Here is an 18,137-nt window from a genome sequence, read left to right on the forward strand (position 1 = left end):
AAGAAAACATCATCATCATATAACTATCACACTTTATTTACAGTCATTGCACATGATCAATTGTCACGTTCAAACATTCAAATATGTAGGGCTAAAATCATTAAAGGAAAGATTCTTAGGATCCACAAAAATATAGCATTTACAATTTATATGCATCAACCAATAACTTTTTATCCATCTCAACAAAAAACCAGAATTCATCCCGAAAGGCACTCCAAAAGTCTATGTTATCAAAACCTACTATTATCTGTAATTTGTTCCCTCGATTGATCAATTACAGATATTTGACGCATTCACTAAAATATTTGTGATTTGTCCCCTATATTGAATCAACTCCTGAACACCCTTCCCATCGGGTATCTCAATATCTTTAATTCTCAAATCTTCCTCTAGCATTGATTGTCCTATACGATGTTGGAAAACTTCAACAAGAATGTACATAGGATCAACATCTTCTCGAGATAGAGGTCTGTGTATAAAATTATGCATAGCTACTGTTGTAGCGACTATTTTTACTTTCTTTTTGAAGAAAAATGTTATTATATCTCAGAGTATGACCTTTCTTTCCGTACATAGAATGCTCTCTCAATTATAATCTATAATAATAAATGACATTTGTTAACTACTTTATTCCTACCTCAAACTACTTGGCTGTTGTGTATGAAATCAAGACTTCATATTGGAAAATGTCTTTTAAGAGACTTCGTTATATGTGATATATTGCATCGACGAGATAATAATTTTCTAGATGTAAGTACTATTACAACATCGCATCAAATTTATTTTTTCATAATTTGATTATTGTACCGAGGGTGGGTGGTGGCATTGGGAATTTATATTCACTTCTCCAAGTTGTAAATTTGAATGTACGAATATCATGGGCACTGGATTATCATCTTGCCATTAAGAAGTTAAAATACATTTGAAGTCATATATTACTAATATATTCTATGTTAAGGATCCATAGGATCTGATATATGTGATCATATCATTGTTAGCAGCACGTGCATCGACATGTGCGTCATCAATGAATTCTATACAATTTTATTTGAAATATTTATTCCCACAATTAATTTTTAGTAAAACATGCATGTCAAGTAAAAAAGAATATTTAATGAGTATCTTAAAGAATGACATGTATCTGATATTGTTACGCATTCCTCTTGGTGCATGCCCAAAAGTGAGAGATATTGGTTTGAAAAAAATTGAAGAAAATCTTACCAAAAAACTAAGACCATTATTAATAATACCTACTAATAATCTCGATTGAGTGTTGCAATTGCTTGAATGTAGCACACATCGATTCATTATGTGACATTAAAGATAAGGAAATTGTTGACACTCCTATAGGTGTGATTATGGGTGATCCATACAAGCCATAAAGATTTTTCAATTCATCAAGCATATTACAAAAAATATTTTTTGGACATATGGAACATATTATGAATTCTATGTGGATGACCTTCAAGGAGCTCAACAATCTATTTGCCACCTACAAAGAAGAATTTCATGCATGGATTCTTACACAAGTAAGACCGACAAAATTCATTGACCAGACAAATTGTAGTTATCAAAATTATTGTTCATTGGTGGATCCATCAAAATACTTCATACCTGTCGTGACACAAAGATAAGCAGAATGAAAATGCATAAGATTACATAGTCCACTAAACTATGGATAATTGAACCTATCAGATTGGGATATCTTATTGAAAATATTATTATACTTTGGACAAATTTCATCTATAGGTATATGTTAAGAAATTATGTAGGAGCACATAAAGTTACTTTAAGTTACATTAAAATTTTGCGACCTAATACAAAACTAACCACAACTCTCAACAGTTACCTATAAAATATTAGTGCACTAAGCACACAAATTTATGAAATTCATGTAAACGTTCTTCTAAATACAACCATAACAACACCATAAATTATTACAACAAGTTCATCTAGATTGATTGTTAAGGAAATACAAAGGTAATGGATCCCTGCTCCAAACCATTGTTATAAAAACCTCCCACTTAGTTGGGTATTTAAAAATTTTGTAAAAAATAAATATAATTGTGTGAGCACTAGACGTCATACCGGTATAAGTTGTAGTTAACTGTGAAATTTTATCACTTAAAAATGTGGCATTAGCCTTTTTTCTTCTTTTTAGGTTGTTGGCATTGTGGTGCACGACATTTGGATTGACTAGATTCAAAATATTCTACCTTGCGGGTCGATTCCTCATGGACTTCATTTGAAAGACAATATTTCAGCTCATCCAAATTTTGAGAAGTATCATGTGTTGTAGCTCAGTCATTAGAGCTCGTAACTATAATACCGACAAACATAAAATCAAGCTTGTCCTCCAACTCAAGATGTATGCCAAAATACCTAAATTTATTATACATTTGAAAACATTGTTAGAATGATTTGAGAATGTAAAAAAATAAATTACAACAACAATTTCTATTTACCAAAAGCTTCTCTCCCCACCATTATTTGGATGCATCTATTATTTTCTTACTGGGATCCCGACATAATCCAATTGCTCATCACTTTAATTCCTTCCAAAGTTTCCATTTTTTTTTAATTGATCACATTTTTTCTTCAATTGAGCTTTATTATATACTTTTCCTCTTTTTTTAATGAATTCTTTTTGTATATTTTGTCAGCCTTCTTTATTAAAATGTATTGCTTGTATGTTGACTAATTTGATCTTCTTTAAGCATAAATCACAAAAAATAATCTTAAACTCCCTCTCTCATGTGGTCGATATACCACCATCATTTTGCTTTCCTATCTTGTGAGTTACAATAAATTAAAGTAATAAATTGTAATAAAGGTTGGCAAGATAAACTAAACTTTCCAAATTTACAGGCATGATGGTAAAAAAGAAAGATAAAATATTGGAAAAAATTTTCAAATTAAGATAAAGTAAGAATTAATTAAAAAAGTGTAGAAAAAATTAAAAGGTTCAAGCAAGCAAAGTAGAGCTCAGTTAGATCAATTTATCAAATATTGCCCCGTTCAGGATCACCACTTGCATTCGGGTGTTAGTCAATATATTAGGACTATTAGGTGGTATTTGAACCAGAATATGTCATATATGTTTAGAAAAATTGAGTATAAGTAAGATTTTATATAAGACGTGGGAATTGGGTGAGGAGTTTTAGATGTTACAGAATGAGACATAAGCCCAACAGTATAAAAAATATATATATGAAATATAAATATTAAGAGAAAAAAATAAATTAGTTGTACTTTATAAGAAAATTATTATGAAATAGTAAAAAAATTATACTCGTTCAGTTTCAAAACAAATCTTTTGGAATTAAAATGCTCATAATATTAGCAAAAATTCAACAAAAAATAGAAACATATAAAATAAGTAAGCATGTTTGAGCTAAAAAAAAATTTGTGCACATTCTTCAAATTGATCCTCAAAATCTTCTTCCTCTTCGCCATTAGTTGTGTCCAAATCACAACTATGCCCTTCATCTTATTTGCAATAATTATCTACATCATTAAAGTCATCATTATATTCAATCTAAGGTGCATAAACAAGTTATTTCTTCTTATCATTACTGTCTAAATTAAAAAAACAAACAAAATGACATTCGTAAATATTTAGGATCATTTTTCTATAAGAATGCATAATTATATAAAGGACAATTAAATATAAATATGAAACATATTTTTTCATTCAACTTCATTTTTCTATGGGGAGATGCTATAAAAATATATTTTCTTCTTTGTGTAATATTTTGTGATTTTTCGTTCGCATTATTTATTGGCACATTTCTGATTACATCAACATCAAATACTTGTTCTTCATTCACCCAAGAAGGTTCTTATGAAGACAATGGATCTTCTTTCTCAACAATCCACTAATCATTAGATTCTGTCATTTATGAATATTAGATCGAAGTCTTATTTTATTTGTATACTTCTCTCTCTCAATCTAATATGAAATCTTACATATACTACAACATTCAAACTCTTGTGCTCCAACCTATTTGCCTTCTTAGTATGAATCTAAGATAAAAAAATATATTATTTTTAAAACATGATTATGAAAGCAAATAATAATAATTTTAAGAAATAATAAATTATTAGTGATTCAAAATTGCTCCAATTTGTTTCACATCTAAATGAACTGCAGGTGAGGTTAAGAACTCGAATAGTAAAATTCATTAACTCAGGCATTTCCCCCATCAAATCTTATCCACCAATCAGCATGAGATTTTAACTTTCTTAAGTTCATAAAAACTCACTCCCAAAATCTTCTCTTAAATTATAATAAAAGTCTAGTTGAATATCAACTCTAAGGCTATTTTCATAATACAACATTCTTTCCAAAGAAGTAATCATCCCTTGTTTCACCTCTTCATCATTAGAAAAATTAACTTCGAAGTAAAATTGAGAGTCCAAATAATAAGCATACATATTTAGTGGTTTATAAAGTTGGACATCCAGTTTTACATCATCTTTCTTCTAAATAGGTTCATGCTTTTTTTCATTATGCCACAAGTAAAAGAAAATTTTCTTTTGTTGAATCCATTAACTCATAAATATAACCCATGGTTGACTTTTCTTCTAAGTCAATCTCTTTTTAAACATTTACAAGCAGTACAACACTTTTGATACAGTAAGCAAGATGACCCCAAAAATATAGATCGAATAAATAACAGCTCGAGCTTTTATACCTACTATCTTCTTAGCACCTTGACTAGAACACCAAGTTTCAAAGGAGAAAACATTGTCTGAAGTGATTGTTTTTGTTTGTAAATGCTTTAAATGGTCAAATATGAAATAGCAAACCATGTGATGGTTGAACGAACGTGTTTCCTCTCCTTTGCAAAAGATCTCATCAAGCCAAGAACCAATGTCTGCCCGTAAATGAATTTAACAAATTGTTTTGCTTTTACAAATGCGGTTTCACAAATTTTCAACTTCCTAATAACTTCTAACATTAGGTCAATACAATGTGTTGCACTAGATGTCCAATAAAAATGTAGATTTTTTTTAATTAACTTTTACTTGCAAAACATAATTTGACCCATTATCTGTTATAACTTATATCACATTTTTTTCCTCCTGCTTCCTCAATCACGTCATTCAAATAAGTGAACAATAAATCGCCACTCCTTATAGTATTGAAGCACCCACAAATTTAAGAAAAACAATCTTAATGGAAAGGTTAACAAGAAAATTAATCAAAGTTCTACTTTTTTCTGTCCAAATATCTGACATAATCAAACTCCCATATTTACTCCATGGCTTCATATGCTCCTCTAACATATTATTGATTCTAGCAACTTCATCTTTGAGCATCCAAATTCTTAATTCATGCATTGTAGGTAAAAATAAAATCAGATCCAAAGTTAACAACTGCTTCAAACATAGTCATATAATATAGGTCATTGAAATCATTAAATGATAATCAGATTAAGTAGCAAAATCTACAAATTGCATTACATGCTTCTTTTCTTCGATCTTTTTTCCATTTGAAATTTAGAGTAGAATTCCTAACTTGTGAGGTGAAAGAATCTATTGGACCTCTAACTCTGTGTCCTATGTGAGGAGTCCAGTAATGATGAATTAGTAGCATTTTGACTTTCACAAATATTTGTTGCACTACTTCTAATGTCACTTAATATACTATCACATTATGCTTTAACTTTTGCATCTTCTTCTAATGTTTTCTTGTATTTCTCTCGAACTTCAGTAGAGGCTTTAGTGCAAGGCTTAATGCTCTTGCGCGTGCTAATAAAATATTGTTTCATTTTATTTATTATTCTACGACATACTTGATTGCAAAACTTACATTTAAAATACATTTTATTGGGTGTGATTATTGTATTATTGTACATTGTCATGCAAATTCCTCGCTACTGCGACTATTACTGGTCACACAATCCCCCATTTCATTACAAGTTAATAACTAGTATTACACATTAAGAAAATAAATCAGATCAAAAGAAATCAAAGTTGCAGATTTACTCTAGCTACAGTGAAATTATTGTAGCTACAGTAAATTCATTGTATCTACAGTGAAATAATCGATTAGTTCCTCCTAAAACATTAAAACTAGTGTGTTATTTTCTTACCAAAAAAAATTCGACTATAGGAGAGACGAAGCATACGCTTTGCGGGAGAGATGAAGCAGCTCTAGGATCTTCTATTGTTGGATCGTCTGCGTGTGAGAGAAGAAGAAGACAACTGTCGGATCTTATGCATACGACAGACGAAGCAGATAAATACGAGATCCTCGCCGTGCAACTCTGCGAGAAACAAAGCAGACGGATTCGGGATCACCTTTTGTTGTGGGAGAGGCCTGAATCGGTATGATTTGAGTATGTCTGGAAAATTAGGGTTTTTTCCTTTTTATCAATAATGGGTCGTACGCCCCCATGAGGGTACAAACTGAGCTCTCGAGACGTACAAGATGTTCCGGTTTGTAAGCCTCATGAGGATTGCTCCTTCGCATTGGCATGGGGTGAACTGGCTCATGCTCTGCCCCTGAGAAGCACCCTGAGCTCGCCCCATAAATGCCTTTCAAAAAAGATGGTATAAGAGAATATGATTAGGAGTGAGATCCGATAGTATCTAAAGATGAGTATGTCATATAGGCTGCAAAATATAAATACTAAAAGGCAGTACTCACAGAAGTAAGATTATGCAGTATCTGAAGTAAAGTGTGTCATGTAGGTTGATAAACAAAATATAAGACAATATGCATAAGAGTAAGATATGTAGTATCTAAGCTAAGAAATGTGTAATATAGATTTATGAAATTCACAATAGAAGACAAGTTTATGCTCAAGAATAAGATGAGAAAATAATCAAGCTGAAGTGCAACATATATGTTTAAGAAATCATAGTAAAAAAATATTTTTAAGAACAAGATTAAGTGATAAATGTGAGAAGTAAACGACAAACCAGTAATCACAAATCACCACAACTAAATACCATAATAATTCTGATTTTAGTAATACCAAATGAATACAATGATAATAAATAACTAAAGACTTCTAAATGAATCGTAGCTAGTAATCGGTTGAATTATTTGTAAAAAAAAATTTACATTATAGCTATACAAAATTTTATACCTTTGAAGATATCCAAAATAACACGATCGACCCCACATTATAATTACCATATATTATGATATTACCATATGAAGTAGTATAACATGTTAAATTGAATGCACAACAATTCAACAACAATTCCTCATCTGCGTTCCAATAAGAGGAACAACAAGGTTTACATATTTTTTTGCATGCATACTTGGCAAGCCATTCAAATGTGAAACACTTTATTCATATGATAGGTAATAATCGACAAAACCTAAAACAAAGTTAGTGAAGGTCAGATAGTGCCCAAATATATTGAGCATGTATATGCAATCCATAGAAATTATATAACTAATACGTTAATGATTTCATTTCACGACCCATAAGATAAAAGATGCTCTCATAGTATACATTCAAACCAGGCGAGCCAACCAAAATCTAACCTAAATAATAATTTATGCTATCAATGAAGAGCACCATTTAGAAAGTGGAAACAAACCCTCCATCCATAATAAATAAAATCATAGCATGAAATCTATCAATGTCCACATTTAGTTTTTACGGGATGAAAACTATGAATGTCCTGCACACAATATAAGTCTTGATGCATAATATCCCAACCCCTTAAGAGCTTCTACATATTACTCCTCACAAAAATCGATTTACAAACACTAATCAAATTCTCAAATCACATAAATCAAGCAACTAGTAAATGGTATAAGCATAACAGAAATGCATGAAAATTTTTAAAAAATTTCAAATCAATTTGAACGTAAGGAAAGCAAAGCTGAAATTCACCTAGAGGAATCAAAGGCAAAAATAGTGATGGGAAAGAAAATGTGTGCATAGAGCTTCAGCCGGCGTTGATCAAGAAAAGCCCTAAAGATTTTTTTTCATGAATGTCATGGATATATTGAGGTTTAGGCAGATAATTTCACGTACTGGATCAGCATCATCTTTTTTTCATTAGAATCATGGAACTCACAGCGAACATGGCACTTCCCATTCATTAGAAAAACGACTTCCACGGATGCAATTTTCCGAAATGCAGTGCAAAAGGCGCTCCCCAAACATTGATGATAGCGCTTTTCAACACATAAATAACATTAAAAACTACCCCAAATGGAGACTTAAAGAAAAAATGTGAAACGAATATATCCATGAAAGAGTTGGTGTAGCACCAATGACGGACAAGATTAAAGAAAGTCGTCTTAGATTATTTGGTCACATTAAAAGAGTATATATTTTAAATTAGACTTAATTTAAAAAAGGTAGAGGTAGAAATAAAAAAGAGTTGGGTATATTGTATAAAAAATGATCTTAAATTATTAGAACTAAATGAAAATAAAATACTCAATAGAACACAATTGAGAAAAATGATTCATATGGCCAACCCCATTTAGTGGGAAAAAAGCTTTTTGTTGTTGTTGTTGTTGTTTTTGTTGTAATAAACCATTTTTCTAAATATATTTTTAATTTCCATCAATTTGTAAACTTGATAAATAACATTAAATTATTTCATGCATTTTAAAATGTTTTACAATAAATAAATATTTCATAAAATTCTAAGCATATCTTTACACTGCCAAAGCCTACCCTTCACCTATAAGAATATTCAATCAATTTACAAAACTTTTGCCGCTTATCTAAATTTTGTAATGCATTTATTATTTATTTTAAATTTCAAATTGTAAGAATAGATTAAAATTCTATAAAATTAGAAGACATCACTGCTTTTAGCTCACAAAAAATAATTTTTAAAATTTTTATAATTTGGTAATATAGATTTTTTACTTTTTATGAATATTTCATACATTTTAAAAATATAAGAAAGCATTTCAAGAAAATTCAAAATCTTGCAATTAATTTTGGGATTTAAGAATTTATTTTGATATTTATTTCAAATTTTGCAAGTAGCCTTTTATGATTATTTATAGAATGTTAAAGAAACATCTTTCTAATTATTATGAGCATATCTTATGGAGAAATTTTTTGACATATGGTCATTTTGCTACAATTACATTCAACTTACTGTAGCAGTTACACCATGCATGCATTTCTTTTTTTTTTAAGAAAAAAACTATATAAATATTTAGTAGCATAAATTATGTTTTTAGCATCTTATAGATAACTAGGAACATTATTATGTCGAATGTTCATGTGCACAATTTTTATGTATTTTCCAGCCATTTAGAAAATTTCAAAACATTCCCTAACTATTTAGAAATAATTAAATTAACTAGGGAATACTTATTTGAACAGAAGTTTTTGCCTTATCAAATACCACACTAATGAAGTGGGGAGCTAGCCTATTCCCTCCAAAGTTAAAATACACTCAGCTGCTCATAGGTTCTAATGCTGGTATTTAGCCGTCCATTTTTATAGGCTATGACTCAATTCTAGTGGCATGGGTTAAACATTATGTTACTAGGTTGAACCCATAAGGTATACTGGTCAGTAAATCAAGTCAGTTTTTACCTATTTGACAATATAAAGCTACCCTACAATATATATTATATTATTCCTCATGATCACATTTACATGATCATTAAGCCACATATGTGGTAGCATCCCATGCATATCACCAACAGTGTGCCAGGGTAAAAAATGTATATCGTTGCTAATTTATATATGGCAATGACAAGACGTAATTCATTACAAAGTGATGCTATAATTAGTATCAAGGCTTGTGATGTATGTGACAATGCAAATCTATAATAATTTAGTTTTATGTTATGATTTGTGAATACTGTGTTGATCTATATTAACCTTTATTTTGGACGGTTTTTGTGCAAAATTAAAAATGAGTTCAAACTTTAAAGTGAGCTCAATCATCCATATATCAAAATCAATGATTATAGAAAACTCTCAAGATTTTTCAAGAAGGCCTCAGGTCAGCTCTTAAGAAAACTATCAAGAGATGATTTGCAGAAGGACTATGTTGTTCTGCAAAGTTATTATCTCAATTAATATGAGATGTGTCCAAGAAGCCGAAACTACAAGTATACAAAAAAAAAGTTCATTCGAGAAAATATTGAAGTACTCAGAAGAATGAACATTTGCAAATAAAATTTTAAGATAACCACGCTTCAACCAACTTATAAAAGGGTGAAATTTTACCAAATGATGTGCTCAATGGCAAAAGGTTTGTTTTAATGCAACTCCGATTGTCCCACAAGCTCCAACCTATCTTTTATCAATAATTATCATTGCCTAGGGAAATGAACTTATTAAGACATTTTCTCTAGAATTGTAGACAAATGAAATTTATCTAGTTAATGATCAACTAATTAATCAAACGAATTGAGGCCAATGCTTGGTGACAGTTACTATTAAAATTGTTCTCAACTTCGTTTGGAGCAAAAACATTTCTTAGCTCAACAAAATTGCCATTTGGCAATTTTATACAAGTTAATTTTGGTTAAATTTTAAGAAGATAGATTGAGAAACACTATCTAGAGATTATCTCTCATTATTTTGTAAGAAAATTATGATCTAGTCTATGATTAACTATCCCCCTCACTACACTCCGAATAAAGTTCTTTGGTAAACTAAGTAAATGAAATTTAGTTCAAGAGAGAAAAAAATATAACTTCATTAACTTTATAGTGGATGATAGAGAAATGATGATAAACCTGCTCAAGCTTTCATAATTTTGTCATTGTGGTTTGTCATGAATCTTAATCTGCTTAGTCAATGGAGGAAACAATTGACTAAACATAGCGCAAAAAAAAAAAAGCTATCTCAATGACAAGGCTTGCATCATTTAAGAATTTTTCACACATACACACACACACAAAATAAAAATAGCTGTTTGTGAGCTTAGGGTAAACTAAAATGTCATCTTTGACAAAACTAGTGTGATGAATGGAGTAATAAGATGGTTTACTATTTTAAGCTTGGTTCAGATGGTTTGATTTAAGAAAATCCAGATTTTGCAATTTTTTTTTTACATGTTAGTGTTTTTTATGGGACTTGGAATTAAAAGTACAAATACTATTAAACAAGTGTAAATGACAAAAGTTATATTTAGGAATCAAACGAAAAAATTTTAATAAATAAAAATAGTTGGTGGTAGAATAATAATGTGCCAGAAAAGATAAAATAAAAAAAGTTATGTTATAAAAATTGGTTTAAATGTAAAAGCATATAGAATTAGGAAAAATATAAAATGGCTCGTCGGGAGTCTAAAAGAACAATTTGTGATGCTAGTGACCTTTATAATAGATTAAACACTAAGGAGAGTGAAAAATATATGTATAAACTAGCCAAACAAAGAGAAAAGAAAAGTAAAGACTTAAGTAAAGTGTATTAAAAATGAAAATCAAAAAGTGTTTTCTTGGAAAAAGATATTCAACATAGGTGGGTGAGTATTTTTTATAATTCAACATAGGTGGGTGAGTTATTTTGATAAACTTTTTAATGAATTTTCTGAAAATACAATCGACCTTAGTGATCTTAATATTGTTAATAATAAAAAAAATGTTTCGTTTCTACCGTTTGTTTTGTTTCTACCGTTGCATTAGTAAAAAAGAAGTTGAGAAGGCTTTAAAGAAAACCATGGAGGAAAGTCTGTAGGGTCTAATGATATCCCAATTGAAGTGTGGTAATATTTAGGAGATTTGAGAGTTTCTTTACTTAATAAACTCTTTAATGTTATTTTAAAAACTAAAAAGATACCTAAGGAGTGGAGAAAGTTTTTTAATCTCCATTTTTAAGAATAAAGGGGATGCACAAGAGTGTGCAAATTATAAAGGAATTAAGTTGATGTGTCGTACTTTATAATTATGAGAGAGGTAATTGAGTATAAGCTAAGACATATTATAAAGATTTCTCATAATCAATTTGGATTTATGTCGGGCATGCCTACTATGGAAGCCATACATTTATTGATAGGTTTGATGGAGAAGTTCAGAGTTAATAAGGAGGATCAACATTTGATTCTTATTGATTTAAAAAAATCTTACGATAAAGTTCCAAGAGATATCCTTTGGAGAATTCTTGAGAAGAAAGGTGTTAATATGACTTATATTCAAGTCATTAAAGATATGTACACTACAGCTGTTACTTGTGTTCGAGCAGGAGGAGGATTGGCAAAATATTTTCCTATTTCTGTTGGATTACATCAGGCATTGGCTTTAAGACCTTATCTTTTTGCTTTAGTTATGGATGGTCTTACTGGACATTTCCAGGAGGATGTACCTTGGTAAAGCTTTTTTTTGATGATTTCCCTTCTCGTGGAAAAGACGAGAGATAAAGCCCAGGAAAAACTTGAATTATGGAGGAATTATGGAGGTCTACATTGTGAGGTCTACATTGTAGTCTAAAGGCCTTTGTTTGAGTAGAACTACAACTGAATACATGGGTAGTATTAGCTCTAGTGACAGAAGTGTAACTTTGGGTGATCAAGTTATGAAAAGTTGAGAATGATTTAGATATATCGGGTTTATTATTTAAAGCGATGGTGATATAGATGGGGATGTTATTAGTAGAATTCAAGTTGGTTGGTTGAAGTGAAGGAATGCTTCGAGCCTTTTGTGTGATTAAAATATATCACTTAGACTTAAAGAAAGATTTTATAAGATGGTAGTGAGACCTACAATGCTCTATCGCGCCGAATGTTGGCCTTTAAAAGAGAGGCATGATACTAAGTTAAGTATTGCCAAGAAGAGAATGATTAGGTGGATGAGTGACTTTACACTAAGAAACAAAATGTGAAATGAATATATCTGTGATAGAGTTGGTGTAGCTCCAGTGATGGATAAAATTAGAGAGTCGTCTTAGATGGTTTGGTCACATTAAACGTCGACCATCTGATGAAACGATTATGAGAGTAGATGTTTTAGATTCGACTTATGTTAAGAAAGGCAGAGGTAGATCTAGGAAGACTTAGGCTTATTGAAAAAATGATCTTAATTTGTTAGAATTTAAACAAAAATATGATACTAAATAGGACGCAATGGAGAAAAAAGATTCATGTAGCCGATCAAAAGATTCATGTAGCCGATTCACTTAGTGGGATTAAGGCTTTGTTGTTGTTGTTGTTGTTGTTGTTGTTATTGTTGCTCTTTAATTAAAGTATTATTTTTGAAAACTTCATTAAAAAAAACCCAAAGTAATTCGCCTAAGAAAGAGAAAATATTTAATAGAAAATAATTCCCTTTTGAATAAGATTGTTTGTCAATACGGTATCATCAATGAGGTTATATGAAGTACTTATTTTCAATGCAAACTTAGGCACGAGGGTCTATGCATCCACTGGCCCTATCACACTCCTACCAACCCCCTAAGGTCAACCAAAGATGCAACAAAGGATAGTGATTCAGTCTGCCTAATTTTCATCAAAAACTCATCCTGACTTATATTTATCAAGTTTTCGTGAAAATTAACTTTATTAAGTCACCAAAAAGTAAACTTTTATATTTTAATTCTTCTAATATTCATTGACAAATAGAAATTCATAAATATGTATAAATAAATATCAAATAAATTACAAAGCCTCTAATTAATCTTCAAATAAAAAATCACATGTCTTCAAAAAGACTATCTAAATCAGATTCCACTCTCCTATAAACATCCAAAAATGTACAATCAAAAGTTGTACAAAAAGCCAGATCACCAAATTAATAATCAAACTACTCTTTTTCCCTCATTGAAAATTAATATTATAATATTTGGTGAGCTCCATTCTCAATGAGATAAATAATACCAAAACAATACAAAAAATATAAGAAAAAGAAATTAAGTGCATGTTGGTGACTAATAAGAGTAATAATAATAATAATAAATTAACATCCTTTGATAACTAAGTAAGATGGAGAACATCATAGCAAGTAGTATATGCAATAGCGGCCAAAAATAAATAAAATTGCAACTTACAATTCTTTTAATTTACTATACTAAGCAATATCATATATGCTTTTACTTCACTTTCAATTTCATCATTATTATCAATATTAGATGTATTAGAAATGACCCCACTTAGTATATAAGGGCTAGTTATTGTTGTATTAGAAATATCATATTATATTTTTATAAGCTTTAACATATTATTATTTGATTGTCACCTGATCCATCGGTCATAAGAAATAATTGATAAAGGATAATCCGTCGAACGTCACACTTAACAATGGGCAGCCCATGATACTAGTTGGACCACCTCAACCTCAATATCAAGAATCGAGAGTTCATTAATTTCTCTACCAAGACTCATCTTATTAAAATTTTGGCCTTCTCATGTATAATTAAATATTTATTATAGATTATATGACATTTCAATGATCATCTTCACCACTATAATTAATTTCATAAGCATTTCTTATGTAATATGAAAGTGCCTGTGAGTAATCACCTTTGTTAACATGCACAAAAATACAATGAGATAGATAATAATACATATTTGTACTTAATTATGCATTTCTATAAAATTCTATGAAACTATAAGTAAATAAATAACTATTTGCATGAATTAAACTCTGCTAATATAACAAATTCGCTAAGTATTATAGGAATTCTAAATGCAAATACATACTAAGTGAATTTACTAATAAGTAAGAATACATGTTATTCTATTGAGCTTTTGTTTTTTAATTTAACAATTGAGTATTTCACGTCGATAATCGATTAATCTCGCAATCAATTTCTTATCTAGGCTCATACTGACCGCACCTCCTTAAATAAACACTTTAGAAAGGGCAATTTCTTAATTTATCACACATTCTAATTAATAAAAACACTATAAAAACTATTCCTAAAATAATATTTTAACATCAAAATGATTTCCCCTCGTTGAAGCCCTTAAGGCAATCATGCCAACTTCAAAGGCACTTAGTTAGAGATAGAACAAAATAAATTCATAATTCTATCCTAAAAGCATAATTTCCTTCTCTTAGAAAATCTTCCACTTGTATTTTTTTAAAATTAAATTAATTTACTAAAAAAATAAGAACTTGAATTCTTACCTCAAAGTCCAACTTTCCTCCTTCCACTTTCTTCTTCTTTCTTCTCTTTCTCTTTATTTCTTATTATTTATTCTCTATTTCAGCTGCAACAGTCTAGCCTCAGAGCCCTGCTCCCAAGATCCATTCCCCTTATACGAGTCCAAGGACAAAATTTTGAACTTCTCTGAATGCTTATCTTCTACAAACTTTCTAAAGAAAGCATTCTTTAGACAATGTCACTCCTTCACTTCCCTCCTCCGTTTTTCTCTTCTATAGAAGTAAAGGTTTTACTGTTAAAATTAAATCTCATCATCATCTTCCTCCACTGAGGTTAATCAAAACGCCTTCAAAGCTTCTTATTGTCTTCTTCTCAACACTGAATTAGAGGATTCAGTAAGCATTTCCACTCGTAATGGAATGTATGGAAAACACTCCATCGCTTCCTTGATCATTATTGTGACTTTATTCTTTTAACTCCACTAATTGTTTCACTACAAACTTTCTGGTATCCTCCGTGTTAATAAATTTCTCCTTACCATTGAGATCAACTTCTTGAAAGCTCATCTTCTAGTTTATGGCATGTCTACACTCACTGCACCATAAAAGAATATTGAATCTCAAGTTGTCCATAGACACACCACCTACACTAGAGCACTTGAGAAGATAAAAGGCAGAAAAAAAAGAACTATTCTCAGTGTTGACAACTTATTATAGATTTGAGGTTTCTTTGGCTTTTGTACAAGTTCATAAGAACTATAATAATAAAAAAATATATAAAAATTATGTGGTGTTATCTTGCATCATTTAGCCATATGACCTATCAAACTGTCATGGATTGCTGACCTAATTGTCTCTTGTGCTTGTGTTAGCTATCAGGTGAACTCTTAGGCTGCGCTGGCCAAGCTTCAAGTCAGTGAGGCAAAGAGTGAATTGACGAGTATCAACACCATTCCGTCTAATTCCGCCTAACTAACACTTGAACGAATCAAACTTGAACTCGTTCATGGGTTAAACATGCGGGTTTACCGATTTTGCTCGAGTCTTTGAGTATATGGCTATACATATAGACAAGTCAAATCATCCTTTAATGATACGACAATTAATCAAAATAAGAAATTTTTTTATTACTTGAAATAGTTTTATAAAGTTAAGAAAATCAAAGAATTAAATGTACACCTAAAATCACTCGAGCTAAGCTCAATCCAACTCAGCTAGCTATAAAGCATCAACATAGCAAGTATGTCAAGTTGAATTAGTTAAAAGATTAACCTTTATTAACCCCAAGTTCTATCAAGTCACCATCATTGCAGTTAACTCGTCAATGAGATCAAGTCATCCCATACTCTAAGGACAACTACGCAAAGCATAAAAAGTCTATAAGGTACTCACCAACCTACTCAATGTTGGAGGCTGATTACACCTTATCTAAAGCTTTATACATAACAAGTTAGCATAACTCACCAAAGAAGGTGAATTCAGTTCACCCATTGAAGCATCAACACAGCCAATCAATGAAATTGAATTTGCTAAAACATTAGTCTTTATTGGCCCCAGGTACGATCAAGTTTCCTTCATTTCAATGAACTCACCGGCAAGATCAAGACATCCTAGGCTCTAAAAACAACTACGTAAAGCAAAATAAAGTTAATAAAGCAACTCTTCTACCTATTTGACCCCAGAGGCAGTTGGGGCACATTATCTAAAGCTTTCTGCATAACAACACTCCATAACTTGACCACAGAAGGTGAAGTGAGTTCTCTAAGGAACAACTTCACATGGGTCTGTCTCATATTTAGAAAATCATAATGCATGTAAGAGGACAATAACTGGCATATTTTCAATTTATGATAAAATTTCTTCAGATTATATTATGGAATTTATTCCATCTCCTCATATGTAACATTATCTATAGAGGTATACTATAAATAAAGATTCAGAGGGCAATCCTTAAAAATAGATTGTTATCTCGAGTTATATATTTCCATGTAACAGGAATCATAAACCTTCTCTCTCTCTCTCCCTCCCTCCCCCTTCTTTGTTTTTTCCACTTATTCTTTTAAGCAAAACCCAATTGTTGTAAAAAATTGCATAAAACTTGAGATGTTTTTTTTTTGTTTTTCTGAAGTGAAAGTCTAACAAATTCTTGCAATCAAAAGTGAATCCAAATGTCTCGAGGAAGAAAAATACTAACTCGATTCTTACATAGAGGCCATGTGATGAGAGCAAAATTGGAAGTGTAAGAATTAACAGGATTATAGAACGGAGACAAAGAAAAAGAAGAGCAAGGAGAGGTGAGAGAGAGAAAACCTGCCATGCTGAGAGCAATAATACCAGCGATGAGTAATAAGACTCGAACGCGAGGTTCTCGGAGATCCATCATCCCTTCTATGGCAAAACCAAAGCCCCCACTCCGAAGAAGAAGAAATCCCTAGTTACTGAAGTGGACGGTATGGTCGGTATAGGAGAGCACGGAGCTCCGGGAAAGCTCGGTCTCCCACGGCACCCGAGAAGACCAGACGAGGTCTTCGAGAAAAGTAGATGCTTGACGTTCCGTTATTCTAGAATTAATGCCTTCTGAAAGAACATTTCCCCAAACGGGAGTACTTAAATCCATTTCAGAATTTTAATTTAGAAGTCGTTTGATATGGAGCTGGCGTTCGCACAACCAAGCCATGCATCCATGTTTTAAAACTCCAAAAGAAAAGTGTAACTATTGTAGTGTAAAATGGTGGATGTTGGGCAAAATGTTCATACAACAAATAATGTTAATCTTTGTTTTTAAAGTGTAAAAATGTATAAGAACTTCAATCACTGTCCGTCATGTGTACAGTCCAATTTCATTGTATATTAACTTTTGTTTTTTTTTTTACTAAGAGGACCCAAACTGTACAAGTGATGGACAATAATTGAAGAGCCATGCATCCATGTTTTAAAACTCCAAAAGAAAATTGTAACTATTGTAGTGCAAAATGGTGGATGTTGGGCGAAATGTTCATACAACAAATAATGTTACTTTGTCTTTAAAGTGTAAAAATGTATAAGAGCTTCAATCACTGTCTGTCATGTGTACAGTCCAGTTTCATTGTATATTAACTTTTTTTTTTTTTTTTTTTTTTCTTGGGGGACCCAA

General features: G+C 30.9%; 1 protein-coding gene across 2 annotated transcripts in view; it reads right to left on the reverse strand.

Annotated features, from left to right (window-relative positions):
* Window positions 1–17,583, reverse strand: part of LOC110021301 — a 31,661-nt gene extending 14,078 nt beyond the window's left edge. Inside the window, exons 1-2 of one of the 2 annotated variants that reach the window (XM_020719741.1) lie at window positions 17,315–17,385; window positions 6,102–6,546 (exon numbers count right to left, since the gene is read on the reverse strand). In XM_020719741.1, coding sequence (XP_020575400.1) covers window positions 6,102–6,135 — 34 coding nt within the window. In that variant the 5' untranslated portion in view covers window positions 6,136–6,546; window positions 17,315–17,385. Of the gene's footprint in view, window positions 1–6,101; window positions 6,547–17,314 lie in introns of both variants that reach the window. The other variant, XM_020719740.1, reaches the window with a different exon arrangement.
* Window positions 17,584–18,137: the final 554 nt, after the last annotated feature.

The sequence above is a fragment of the Phalaenopsis equestris genome, unplaced genomic scaffold (genome assembly GCF_001263595.1).
Source record: "Phalaenopsis equestris unplaced genomic scaffold, ASM126359v1 Scaffold000131, whole genome shotgun sequence".
Taxonomy (NCBI): Eukaryota; Viridiplantae; Streptophyta; class Magnoliopsida; order Asparagales; family Orchidaceae; genus Phalaenopsis; species Phalaenopsis equestris.